The 14,954-nt window shown below is 38.8% G+C and overlaps 1 protein-coding gene across 4 annotated transcripts in view; it reads right to left on the bottom strand.

Moving 5' to 3' along the window:
* Nucleotides 1-14,954, bottom strand: part of NPAS3 (neuronal PAS domain protein 3) — a 923,046-nt gene that overhangs the window by 110,872 nt on the left and 797,220 nt on the right. For all 4 annotated transcript variants that reach the window (XM_066343094.1, XM_066343093.1, XM_066343091.1 and 1 more), the window contains one exon: nt 5,033-5,207. In XM_066343094.1, the coding sequence (XP_066199191.1) occupies nt 5,033-5,207 (175 nt within the window). The remainder of the gene's footprint in view (nt 1-5,032; nt 5,208-14,954) is intronic.

The following is a 14,954-nucleotide window of genomic DNA, read 5'->3' as shown; positions in this document are numbered from 1 at the left end:
AATCCATTATACCTTCTGTTTGACATTTGCTGTACAGCAGAAAGTGCTGTAGATACAGTCACACTGTCTGGGGACCGGGGCTGGATGTGGGGTGAGTGAGATGGTTTCCCTCGCCTGACTTCTAAATTCAGTTCATTGATAGGAAATTTGAACTGATAATAAAAAAGAACACTACACCCCCAACAACCCTATATTAGATGGTAAATAAATCACCCGTAATAGTACAAGTACATCTCACATCTAAGCAATTTCTGAAATAAAATGTTGATCTGAACCTTCAGATAAGTTTTTACATTCATTTGTTTCTTTAATTATATCACTTATGAACATTGTGTAATTATTTCAGAAGAATTGAGTTCCTGTAGAATCAGGAACTGATCAAATTTCCCATAACACAGAGGCAGATGCAGAAAACGCAGATGATTTCCATTCAGGCAAGCGCCCAACTGCTTCAGTTTTGCTCGCCTTTGAAATATCCAGGACATAACAGGCAAGATCTGCCTGAAACTTCTGACAAAACACAATCGCCTCTATTTTTAGTCAACAAATGGTTAACCCGGCTGCTGCTGTTCTTCTCCACCAAAAGTACTGTCTCATACATTTTGCTAAATTGTCTAAATCCTGGTGCAGTATTGATTTCTCCCTCTGTAAGCTTGCACCCATTCAATAAGCTGCAAGAAGCTCTTGTCCTGGCTGAATTCGCTCTGAAGCAGGACCCTGCTGTAACTCCTGACAGTGCTCCTACAGCTGGAAGCTGACTGTTAGCTCGTGGGAAACAAACCACTGGAGACAGAAAGGAAATTTTATGTTAAAGTGAGAAACATGACAGGGAAAGTTGCCTGGTAGGTTAAGTGGAAAAGCAGGCTACCAGCAGCATAGATGTCATGATCTTACTTAACTAAGTAAACGATCCCCACCACATAACTAGACATGAGTATAGAAACTGAAACGAATGTAGGATAGACATATAGTATATACACATGAATAGTGATCATTCAGGGATAATGTCATATTGCTGGTTTTGTTTTCTGTATTCCCTGGATTTTTACAATGAGCATGAATCTTTATACTTGGAGAAAAATCAACCCATTTTAGTAAGAAGGAAGAGGGACTGAAGCACACCAGTTTGATGATCTAACTTAAGGAGTATTACTCTTTGTTTTCAAAATGGGGAGATTTTAAAAGTTCCTCCAGGACTTCTTAAAAGAGCTGCTTTTCTATTTACTAAGCATTTAAAAGATGCAGCATTAAAATTTATTAAGAGGATAGCACTCATAATCCCAAGATTACAGAATCATTAAGAGTAATGAAAAGATTCACGCAGATCTTAAAAAAAAAAAAACTCAAAAAACAACCTAAAAATGACAATGAACCCTGCAGGACAGCACAGAGCCACCTCCTCCTTCCTGTCCCCGAGTCAGCCTCTGGGCCGGTGGGCGTGGTGGGACTCCCTCGCTTCTTAAATAAGGCCGCCTCTTTATTTTTCTTACACCTGCCTAACTAACGATGCCTCTAGAAAAAATATCATATTACTAAACTATTAATAAATGTGCATACATATAAAATATTTATTTGGGTTTTGCAGTCCAGTCAACAGATTTTTCTCTCTCTCTCATTATCGTGACACTGGCTCAGGACAAGACAATCAGAGGCTGGCAGCTCAGAGAAGCAGAACTCCTGCTATGGCACAGTGGCATGCCTCTTAGGCTGGCTTAGCCTCTCGTTTCTTTTTATTATGATGCCAAATATTATTTAGATTTCAGTCATTTAGCAATGCTACACTGACCACATTCGGGCTTCTGAAAAATTTCATACCTACCCAGGGCCTTTATTTTCATAATCACCACATATTGATATCCCTTTCCAACCAAACTGCACTACTAATTCAAAAAAGAATCTGAGTTTTACCAGAGTTTAAAAGATTATGATGCAAGGAACAACAGTCTTCAAATATGTTTCTTCATGTTATTAGGAATTAGGAAATCTTGTTAAAATTCTTTCAGCTTTTAAGAAACATAAGCAGCTTTGGGACGTACTGCCTGACATGAACTTTTATACTAATTCCCTTGGAGCAGTGATCTGCATTAGTAAAGATATTTAGTTAAAGGTAGCACCCAAGCCTGCTTCTCAGTATTTGAAGAGTCAATCTAATTGCCTTTTCAAGGCGAAGACTGAAAAGATCCCACACTACAGACTTAAAGCAAAGTACGTTTAACATTCTCTAATGGCTGGAGAGACAGTTGCCATCAAGGGAGAGAAACCCTTCTTTTGCGACTGTTGCTAATGAGCCCAGGTTGTTAAGGAATGTAGAAAGCAGTCTTCAATTTTACTAGTTAGCTTGGGTCAAGGAAGACTAGGAAGAAAGGGGAAAGAAAGCTGAGTAAATTTTCTACCATAGTTCAGTGTTCAATGCAGAGCAACCTTAAAGAGAATACGTAATTCTACAATCCAGAACGAGCCAATTCTCAGTGAAGACTGAATTCTCAGAGTACCTAGAGCTGTTGCACACATACTGATGCTTCAGAGAAGGCACAGGCTTTATCAGTGTTCCTATGCTCAACCTTCAATCAAGCAGATTTTGACTCTTGTTTAGGATACCCTAGCAGAGCTGGTTTACAGACTATGGATTTCTTTTTCCTCCCAATCAAAGTCTCTTCCAAGTGACAAATCACCCTGAATGTGTTTGTGGACACATCAAACTCAATATGAATCAGCAGTGTAAAGTGGCGGCTAAGAAGACCTCATTCAACCTTAGGTGGCATGAAAAGCAGCACAGTAGCCTAAACTGACAAAGGTGACAGTCCCTCTGCTTCGTACTAGTCAGTATACATGTCAAGCGTTGCACTCAGTTCTTACAACCATATTTTTAGAGGGTCACCGACCAACTGAAGTATAACCAAAGGAGGGTGGCCAGGGTGTTGAGAGTCTTAGGAACATGCCATCGAACAATGATTGTGGAATTAGGGCTGTTTGACCAGGATAGGAAGGGAGGAAGGAGAATGGGAGCATTTGTTGTATCTGACTTCATATGTGTGAGAGGCTATGTTGGGGAGGAAGGAGGAAGTCTTCCTTGTGGTCCCAGAGGGCAGGCCTTGGGCCAGAGGGGTGCAGTTACAGAGAAGTAGATTTTGGCTCTGTATGAGGGATAATCTTCTATTAGAGCTGCTCCCCAACAAAGTGGGAAGCCTTAATACATTCCTCAGCTTCCCATCAGGAGCAAGTTCCAGCAGGGACTGGAAGGTTTTCTGTCAGTATTGCTCTAAAGGGAGGGCTACATAGGTTGGAAGTTAGATAAAAGAATTGTTGAAAATCCTACTCAAATTGAGAGTTTGTGACGTAGGGAAAGAAAATCCACTTTTCTAAGGCCTTAGTTCAAAGACAGTTTGTAAACTTGAATTTTTACACACTGAATGTTTAAGAACCCTAGCAACCCAGATACCCTAATCCAACTCCACAATGAAAGAACAGAAAACTATTTTCATGTGCTGCTTCTACACTATTGCCAGATGTGAACATTCTAGTGACTCAAAAAGCAGTTCCAATGATCTCACTGACACATATTTGGTAAAGGCAGTAAGCAATGGGATAAGAATATATGACTTGTCCCCCAACAAAATTTCATTTTTAAATGGTAAAGAGTAGTCTTAAATACTCTCTCTTTTTACACATGGAGCTCACAGAGAGGGTTGCTCACCAATGGTACAAATAATGCCCTACCAGCTGCAGGCAACTTCAATGAGGAAACTTGGATTGAGTCTAGATGGAATGAAATTATTTCCAAAAAAGGACAAATATTTTTTGCCATTCTGTGTGAGCAAATACACTGTGATTATTTCTAAGTAGGTCAAATTAAAGTATTTTCTCAGAAGTATGTAGAGTTATTTAAATGGTCATTTTTAGAAAGTTTTTCCATTTTTATTTCTATGAAATGCTTTTGCGTTTTGAGTCTTTTTTAAAACAACACATCAAGTAAAGTATAAGCATCTTGAGAGTGCAAAAATAATTTCCTAAGTGAGCAAATAAAACTTTGCACTTCAAATCGGGCCTTGATTCATTAAAAATCTTAAACTTCTCATGAGAAAAATTAACATTTAAACCAGTGCTGCTTGGCCAAGCACTCCACCACACAAGAATATGAAATATCTCCTCTAAAAAAGTACAAAAAGGACAAAACCACAAATGTGGAACTTCAATTAATTTAAAGCCCCAATCAGCAAAGAATAAATCCTTCGCAGATCTAATTACCAGCGCTCTCGGAAGACCCAGGCCGACCAGCCAATCTTCCCCGTGTTTGAACAGCTTGATGAACTAGGGGACTGATGGATATCAAGTCATTTTGTTTAATTTATAAATGGATTTTCCCCTAATACTTAAATTATCATCAGTACAACACAATGAAAATGGGAACATTCTGAATGCAAAGTCTATAAGAGTCCTGGAAGGAATCCCAATGAGGAATGTCACCTCTGTTCATTCCTCTATACAATTGATCTAATTAAATACTGAGGGTAGAAAGGCAGTTTAAAATGTAGCCATTTCTGTTTTCTTTTTAGCCTTAATTTATCTGTTCACATCTTTCAAGTACCTTTTGATGCTTGAAAAAAGAAAAGAAATCGCAATCTCTGTAAGTCCCTAATACTTTTAATTCTCTGCAAGCTAATATTCAGAGTCACTGCCATAGATTTTGCTGAATAACAAATAAATGCATTACATTTAGCTATAGTAAGAATAAAAGGGAGAGGGCTTTCCAAATTTGAACCCTTTTTCTCCAGTAATTTGGCAGAGAAACTAAAGGCACCAGTGCCTTCTCCATCTATTGTTCAACTGAAATTAGATCTCTGGATTGTACTTATTAAAACGTCTCCTTATTTTCAAATTTCTTCCTTATTTAATTACTGTATGGGACAGAAAGCTGCACAGAATTGTCAAATACCGTTAAACCTATTTATAGTCTCTTCACACTGGCAACTTGCATGCAATCATTGGCAAAGGTCCTGCCCAGCAGCCCACACGTCGGGGCTGCAATTCCCACCTGGCTCGGGGGTTTCTGACTGGGAAGAGGAAGATGCTGAGCTGGCTCCGTCCTCAGTGGTGCCCTGCGAGAGCAGACCCCGCCCAGGTGGGAGCTTCATGCCCAGCTGCTCTGCCATCTCCACGTGGTCCCCGGGGTGGACATAGTCAAAGACGCTGCTGCCTGTCAGCTCCACCTACAGGGAAAAGAGAAAGAGTGGGAAAGAAAGGCGTCACAGGCTTTTCTTTTTCGTATTCAGCACCGGCATGATTCAGATTCTGAGCAGAAGAGGAGACATATGCGGCCCCTGGAAATGATCCTGGTGCTAAGTCTTTATCCTCAAATGCTTAAGGAGTCTTGAAATTGAAAAGGAAAGATTTTTTTTCATGTGTATTTATTTAGCAATTGTTGAGGCCAGTTTTTTTTTTCTCATACACTGTTGTTTGCATAAAGCCAAAACATTCTGTGAAATGTGGATGAGTCGGCCTTGAGTTCAGCTGTTCTATCCATGCATCATCAAATGTTTGCATGTTTGGTGTCAACTGGATGATTGACTGAATTCTACCGTTTTCTCACTGAGAAGTTTGAGCTTTGTATAGAAATAGCCAGAGATAGCAGATGAGTCTTTTTACTCAAAGCACACAGATTTCCAAGAGGCATATGTATACATATCAGCTTATTTTTATGTAAATTTAAATGGAGAACTGCTGCTTACAAATATATGTGAAGGCATAATGTTTTCATTAAATATTACTCATTAGCTCTGTAATCATATGGAGAGCTTTCCATGCAAAAGAGGTCAGCTAGTCTGAAGCAGCCATTTTGTTTGTTTGCTGGTATCAGCTTGTTTTGCCTTCAATCTAATAAAATTCATGGTACAAATCTCCTTGAGGGCTTTAAAAATGTTTTATTTTGTATGCTCTTTGTAATAGGCCGACTCTAAAGCTAGAGAATGAATATGACATATGGAGGGGGGTGTCAGCCGGAAATGGAGGCACGGCCTATTTCTGTGCTATCGAAGGGGGCAGAAGTTGCTGGTAAGGATCGGCCTTACCTCTGCACCCTTCTGATGCTATAACCCTTATCTTCTTCCAAGAATAGCAATAATGCTCCTAAAATAGTGTAGTTGGGTTACAGGTACTATGACAGGGAGAGATGTATTGGCAACAGAGCAAGAAAAAGCTCTTTCATGGGTCACTAATGGGTTTCCCAATTTAATGGTCTCAGGCCAGCTATGATGTTGCCCAGAAACTGCTGGGAGTTCAGGCTGTCACAGTTTCTTGGTGGCTATTTACTTAAAATCTCCCTTCTACCTCACATACCTTTCCTGTGTAATTTGTATCATCCCTCCAAATTCCACCTGAGTGCCTGCATCTTTTTCCTGCCGGGAAGGAAGGCTGTCACAGAGAGCCTCACATCTACAGCCATGATTATCCCAGGACTCCGAGGCCCGGTAATGTGATTCCATCTACCCCCAAACCCCATTTGATTAAAATCTTAACAGGCTATACAGCTTCAACATCTCTCAATTAACAGAGGTATAGACAGAAAAATGGGAAGCTAAATTCAGTTTGGTTAATAGCTATTCCTGAAAAAGGCTCACATAACTTTTACTGAAAATGAGGTACTTTCTCTCTGCTATTAAATTACACTCTTCTACTGTATTACCCCACTACTGACTTTATAATTTTACAATAACTATTTCCTCCATTTGATATTGTTACAGAGTGTAAATCAGAATTCATAAGTGATCAGTTCCTACCCTCTGGGAGGGAGGGATTACATGGAAATAATCCCCTTAATGTGAGCCTTGCCTCTAAGCATTTCACACAGCAGTAAATGGGTAAGCTGACTTTGAGCAATTAGGAAATTAAATGAAACTAATAAAATGTGTGTTTTAATATTTCTTGATGGTTATTTTGTTTGGGGATTAGTGAATATGAGGAAGTCACTTTCATTTTGCATGGAGTCCAAGTGCACCACTTTAATAAATATTTCTGTCACTTTTCTCAAACTCTGAGTCTTCTTTCAATACTGAAATGTACCTTTGGCACAGGTTCTGTGCCAAAAGGTACATTTCAGTATTGTGATGACCACACAGCAACACAGGTGGGAAATACAATAGATTTTTAGGGGTCCTGGTTTTGAATATTCTTGTAAGCCGGTCTTATAGGGAGGAGGAGGAAGTTGCTACCTCCATGGCCTGGTTTGCTTGGATGTGCAAGCATTTCCTTTCCACAGAATAATGTCCCAAACAGAGCACAACAGAGCAAGACCAGGACACAATGTGCTGTGAGGAACTGCTCCTCTGATGACCTCACAGAATCCTGAAGCCAAGATACCCCAAAGCAGCCCTGACCAGTAGATCAGTGGATAAAGTGTCAACCTGGCACACCAGAGGCCATGTTTTCATCTCCAGGTCAGGGAACATATGAGAAGCAAGTAATGAGCACTCAACTAAATGGAACAACTCAGTGAAAAGAGTTGATGCTTCTCTCCCGCCCTCTTTAAATCAGTGGGAATAAAAGATCCTCAAACCGTAATATTGCATGGAAATGTTGGCACTGAGAATTTGACCCTTTCACAGACTTTATATATGTATTGTAGACAAAGGCACACAGTGTAGGGAAAAGCACAAAATATGTGGAGTCATAACCTGACTCAGAAATTAGAATCTTTTCCTCTGCTGTGTGACCTTGGACAACTCATTTATCCTCTCTGGGCTTCAATTTCCTATTCTGATTGGGAGCAGTATTGCTGCTCTGCAGGACTCTGGGGGGTTACTCTACACGGATGGCAAGCCCTGGACTGCCACTCCATGGGAGTGGTGCTAGGCAGCATCCTGAAAGCTGGGATGAAAACTAAACCTGCTTTTCCTGCCTCAAAGTCCAATTTTGAAAATCCAATAAAACCATGCACAGGAAATCACTTTATGAGAAATAAGCAGTACAAAAATGTCTTCTGATTTTGCTCCTTACTTGGTGGATGAGACCAGATGACACATGAACATGTACATTCCCATGTAACTTTGGTGAGTTCTTAGGGTTTGAGTGGTCACTTTGGGCCACACTTTAGTCAGCAAGGGGTGTAACAGAAGTGATGTGTGCTTGAAGCCTCACCTACAACAATAACAATGTTAGCAGCTCCCTATCACTATGGGCCAGTCCTTTGCATACTCTCCTTTGATTAATTTTTATAACAATCTTTTGAACTACTATGATCATCCTGATTTTCCATCATCATTGTTCCATCCCATATTCATCTATCACTTTCAACATTTCTCATGCAGTTTTCACTTCACTTAGTCCAATGTTAGAGCTAGAAGAGATCTTCAAAACTATCCATTAATACCCCTTATTTAACAGATGAAACCTTGTGATCCTGAGAGTTACAGGGCTTGTTCAAGTTTACCCAGGTGTTTAGTGAACAATCAGTTTAATACTTTCCCACTAAATTCTTGTTTGGTTTGTTCTTCCAGTTTAATACACCTGCTTTAGTGCTTTCTTTTGGCCCAAGAGTTGAATGGCAGAGCATTTTTAGTTCAGAGAATTGCCAGGCTGCCAGCCTTCTGCCTCCTCTCTCCATGGTGCTCAATGTTATCTCTTCAATACAAGCAAAATTAAAGAATAGAGGAATTTTTCACAAAGGGGCAGGGGGCTGGCCAGTTGGCTCAGCGGTAGAGTATTGGCCAAGCGTGTGGATGTCCTGGGTTTGATTACCAGTCAGGGAACACAGGGGAAGTGCCCATCTGCTTCTCTACCCCTCCCCCCTCACTTCTCTCTCTCTTTCTCTCTCTCTCTCTCTCTCTGTTTCTTTTCCACCCTACTGCTACCAAGGCTCAATTAGTGTGAGTTGGCCCTGGGTTCTGGATAAGGCTCCATGGCCTTCACTTCAGGTGCTAAGAAATGGTTCTGGTTGCAATGGAGCAAGGGCCCCAGATGCGAAGACCATCACTCCCTAGTGGGCTTGCCAGGTGGATACTGGTTGGGGCACATGCGGGAGTCTGTCTCTGCCTCCTCTCCACTCACTAAAGAATTTAAAAAGAAAAAAAAGGGGAGGGAAGAGGAAATATTTAAAATATGAATGATAAAATGGCAATAACTACATACCTATCAAAAATTACTTTAAGTGTAAATAGATTACATGCTCCAATCAAAAGACATAGAGTAGCTGAATGGATAGAACAACCAATATCCACACATATGCTGTCTACAAGAGACCTACTTCAGATCAAAAGATACACACAGACTGAAGGTAAAAGGATAGAAATATATATTTCATGCAAATAGAAACAAAAAAGCTGGGATAGTAATACTTTTCTCAGACAAAGTAGACTTTAAAATAAAGGCTAGAATAAGAGATAAAGAGGGAGAATACATAATGATAAAGGTATGAATTTATCATAAGGATATAACTCTTACAAACATTCATAAACTCAATGCAGGAGCACCTAAATATATAAAACAAATATTGATGGACACTAAGGAAGAGATAGACAATAATACAATAATAGTAAGGACTTTATACCCCATTGATTTCAATGGACAGTCATCCACACAGAAAATCAAGAAAGAAATAGCCACATGAAATGACACATTGGACCAGATGGATTTAATTGGTATTTTTAGAACATTTTACCACAAAAGAGCAAAATATTCATTTTTTTTTAAGCACACATGAAATATTTTCTGGGATAGACCACATGTTAGGCCATGAAACAAGTATAAAAAAATTCAAGAAGATTGAAGTCTTATCAAGCATCTTCTCTGATCACAATGGTTTGAATCTAGAAATCAATTACAAGAAGAAAATTGAGAAAACAAAGAAACACATGAAGTGTTTCTAATTAAACAATGAATGGGTTGACAATAATATAAAGGAAAAAAATAAAAATATTCCTTGAAACACATGAAAACACAATGACCCTAAATCTATGAGATATAGCCAAAGCAGTTCTAAGAGGGAAATTCATAGCAATACAGGCCTCCCTCAAAAAAAAAAAACAAAAGAAAAACCAGAATGAAAATAAACAAATGAATGTAGTGTGTGTGTGTGTGTGTGTGTGTGTGTGTGTGTGTGTAAGATCAATGAAGCCAAGAGCTGGTCTTTTTAAAGATAAACATATTGATAATGATTTAATGAAACTCATCAAGAATAAAAGAGAGAAGACCCAAATAATTCAGAAATAAAAGAGAAGTGACAAATGCACTCACAACACTCACTACAGGCATACAAAGAATTATAAGAAAATACTGCTGACAGTTATGTGTCCACTAATAGTACAACCTTGAAGAAATGGATAAATTCCTAAAAACAAACAATCTTCCAAGATTGAATCTGAACAGACCAATAAGTACTTAAAAAGCTGAATCAGTAATCAAAACTCCTAACAAATAAAATTCTTGGACTAGGACCAGATGTCTTGAGAGGTGGCTTTACCCAACATTCAAAGAAGAATTAACACCTGTCCTCAAACTACTCTAAGAAGCTGAGGAAGAGGAAGGGCTCCCAAACTCATTTTATGAGGCCAGCATTACCCTGCTTTCAAAATCAGACAAAGAGATCACAATATAAAAAAATTATAGGCCAATATTCCTGATGAACATAAATGTAATAATCCTTAACATAATATTAGCAAACTAAATCCAGCAATACAGTAAAAGGATTATACACCATGATCAAATGGGATTTATTCCTCATATGCAAGGTTAATTCAATGTACACAACAATCAACATGATATACCACATAAACAAAATGGGAGTATAAAAATTATATAATCATATCAATGCAGAAAAAGCACTTGCTAAAACCCAATATCCATTTATGCTAAAAACTCTAGCAAAGAGAGTTATAGAGACCATAGCTCAACATAATAAAAACCATATATGACAAGCCCATAGCTAACATCATACTGAACTGTGAAAAGCTGAAATCTTTTTAAGTCAGGAACAAGACAAGGATGCCCACTTTCACCACTCTTCTTCAACATAGTACTGGAAATCCTAGCCACAGCAACCAGACAAGGATAGAAATAAAAAGGCATCCAAATTCAAAAGGAAGAAGTAAAACTGTAATTAATTGCAGATGACATACTATAGTATACAGAGAACCCTAAAGGTTCTACCAAAAATCTGTTAGAACTAATAAATGAATTCAGTAAAGTAGCAGGATACAAAAGTGTATCAGAAATCAGCTGCAGGCCTGACCAGGTGGTGGTGCAGTGGATAGAGCATCGGACTGGGATGCGGGAGACCCAGCTTTGAGACCCTGAGGTCACCAGCTTGAGCACAAGCTCATCTGGCTTGAGCAAAAAAAGCTCACCAACTTGGACCCAAGGTCGCTGGCTCGAGCAAGGGGTCACTTGGTCTGCTGAAGGCCTGCGGTCAAGGCACGTATGAGAAAGCATTCAATGAACAACTAAGGTGTCGCAACGAGAAACTGATGATTGATGCTTCTCATTTCTCTCCATTCCTGTCTGTCTGTCCCTATCTATCCCTCTCTCTGACTCTCTCTTTGTCCCTGTAAAAAAAAAAAAAAAAAAAAAAAAAATCAGAAATCAGCTGCATTTTATACACCAATAATGAATTTTCAGAAGAATAAGTTAAGGAAACAATTCTATTTACAATGGCATCAAAAAGTATAAAATACCTGGCAATTAATTTAACTAAGGAGGTAAAGGATTTGTACTTGGAAAATTATAAGACATTTTAAAAAAATCAAAGAAGATACATAAAAAGGGAAGGAAAATACTGTACTCATTGATAGGAGGAACTAACATCAATAAAATGTTCATACTACTCAAAGCAATCTATAGAGTCAATGCAATTCATTTCAAAATAACAACAGCATTTTTCACAGAACAGGAACAAATAATCCTAAAATTTATATGGAACCACAAATAGCATGAGTAGCCAAAGAAATCTTGAAAGAAGAACAAAGTCAGAGGTATCAAGCTACCAGGTATCAAAGTGTTCATGTTAAGTGAAATTAGTCAGACAAAGAGAAACAGCATATGATTTTGCGTACATGTGGAATGTAGAAAACAAAATAAATAAAACTGAAACAAACTCTTGGTACAGAGAACATTCTGATGCTTGCCAGAGGGGTGTGGGTTGGTGGTCTGGGTGAAAAAGCGGAAGGGATTAGAAAGTACAAATTGATAGTTAAAAAATAGTCCCATTAGAACGGAGAGTACAACATAGGGAATACAATCAATAATATTGTATTAATTATGTGTAGTATCTGATGGGTGCTAGATTTATCAAGATGACCATTTTATAAACTATATAAATGTCTAATCACTATGTTGTACACCTGAAACTAATACAATATTTTATGTCAACTATAATTAAAAAAAATTTTTTTAAAAAGAAGAAAAGATAGAAAAGCTCAAAGGTCCCTGCTCAGCCTACCTGACTGCCTGTCTACATGAGAGCTGGTACACTGAGTCAAACGGACTTTGAACCAAACACTGACCCTTCTTTTTTTTTTTTTAGTATTCACGTTCTCTTTCTCTTGTGAAGATGGACTATGTAAGACAAACTTAGAACTCGCTGGCCTCTAAATTTTGTCCCTTAGAATAGACTGCAGACAACAAGACTAGAGATGTTTTACTTGATGAGCAGACATTTCTCCATGTTAGCCTGAAATAGCAAAGGGCAACAAGCGCCAATCTGATATTCCTCAAGTCAACTGGCACCCTCAAATCCCATTATCAACTCTCCTAAAACTTTTGCTCACTGAGAACTAGGACTAGTGTTCTATACATAATGATTATCATAAATGTTTGCTGAATGAATAAAAATGAATAGTTAAGCCTGAAAGACAATCTGCTTTACCTGTGCTTGATTTGGACAGTTTAGATTAGTTTTTTAATACTATTTGTGCTATTATTATTATAACAGTGTTTACCCTGTAAAATGAGTTACAATATAGCACCATAATATATTCCTTCCCAATAAGCATTTGCCACAAGCATTGAGAGCTTTTCCTTCCTCTACAGAAGCCAGCGAGTTTACCTGCGGGGAGGACTGCTAAACGTGGGGAAAGGTCACATCTTCTGGATAATATGGCCATCTTTTATAATCATTACTCCCCAGTCGATGATAGAACCATGGTTGATTAGTTCATTGGTTCATTACCTGAATTTTATGTTTCACAGAAATCTTCTAAACTATCCCTTCAAATCACCAACAGTGGAAATTTAGAGAAATTCTATTTCATATTGATTATATGTGCTATCTTTAATCCTTAATTATTATCTACTTAATGGAAAGGTATAGGTTCCCCCTCCACAGTGAGAGTGTTCTTTTGATTAGTGCAAATTGCATTAAAAAGAAAATGTGAGAACCTTGTCATTTCATTGTAAACTCAATCACTTTATATGGTGGTACAAACAAACAAACAAACACGTTCCGTTCATTGAACTGAAGAAACAGACACGGGGGCCTTTGAATTGTTTTCCTTGCAAGTGGAGGAAAAGTAAGCATGACTTGCCAACCTTGCTCACTTGGTCTACCTTTACTCTAGCTGAGTGACTCTAAAAGAGAAATTCCTCTCTCACATTGCCTGATGTGTTAGAAGACAGTTGAGAACAAATAAGGGAGATAGGCAATGAGTAATAAGTATTTTTGTTTCAACTCCTTTCCCGCTGCCTTTCCCACTCAGTGCTACCACAGATTCTTCCAGGACAAACCAGAGCCACTAATGCCATCTCGCATAGTCTAGCTAAACCACATGGCCTTCCTCGAATTTATTTCACATTCTGTTAGCTTGCACATAATGTGCACACTAGACACAGTTGATTTGGTAACTATAAGGTTGCCTAGAAAATAAAAGTAAATATATTTTACAGTGGTTTGAGCTGACTTATCCATGTAGGGTCACTGTACCCTGCTGGTAGGTAGCATAGGGCACTAATTTATCTTTTCATGCATCAAGCAAGCATGTCAATAGCCTTTGCTTGGCCCCCTGGGATGAGCAAATACTTTTTAACTACAGTGATGTACCAACAGGGAAAATCACTGAATTCAGTACTCCTTTGATTGAAAAGGGTTTGGTATAAATGAGGAGCAGGCAGCAATGTTGCTAGTCATCTCCATATGGCAACAACTTCAGAGGGTACCTTTTAAAGAAAGAGCATAAAACCTACTTCTTTAAAAATTTTTCAGTTTTAGAAATGACACAATATTTATTATTTTTTTTTTCAAGTGAGAGGAGGGGAGATAGAGGGACAGAGTCCTGCATGCACCCTGACGGGATCCACCCAGCAACCCCGTCTAGGGCCAATGCTCAAATCAATTGAGCTACTTTTAGTGCCTGAGGCTGACACTCAAACAAATCAAGCTATATCCAGTACCCAGGGCAGATGCTTGGTCCAACTGAATCACTGGCTGTGGGAGGGGAAGAGAAAAAGAAGGGGGAAAGGAAGAGGGAGAGAAGCTAATGGTTGCTTCTCATGTATGCCCCGACTGGGAATCAAACCTGTGATGTCTGCATGTCATGTGGATGCTCTATCCACTGAGCAAAATGGCCAGGGCCACAAAATTCATTTTATAAAAAAAAAAAAAAATTTTTTAATTCATTTTAGAGAAGAGAGAGAAAGGGAGAGAGAGAGACAGAGAGGGAGAGAGAGAGGAGAGAGAGAGAGACAGAGAGAGAGGAGAGAGAGACAGAGAGAGAAGGTGGGGAGGAGCTGGAAGCATCAACTCCCATATGTGCCTTGACTAGGCAAGCCCAGGGTTTCAAACCGGCGACCTCAGCATTTCCAGGTCGACACTTTATCCACTGCGCCACCACAGGTCAGGCACAAAATTCATTTTTATCACATAAAAGAGGTTATATAAAACCTGACATTTAAGGTAAATTTCCCTAAACTTTTTGTAAAATATTGAGTTTTAAAAAATTTCTTAAGGGCATTGAGATCGCTGAGAGGACTGGAGG

Source organism: Saccopteryx leptura, chromosome 6 (assembly GCF_036850995.1).
Source record: "Saccopteryx leptura isolate mSacLep1 chromosome 6, mSacLep1_pri_phased_curated, whole genome shotgun sequence".
NCBI classification, from domain to species: domain Eukaryota; kingdom Metazoa; phylum Chordata; class Mammalia; order Chiroptera; family Emballonuridae; genus Saccopteryx; species Saccopteryx leptura.
This window is presented reverse-complemented; position numbering and strand designations above follow the sequence as displayed.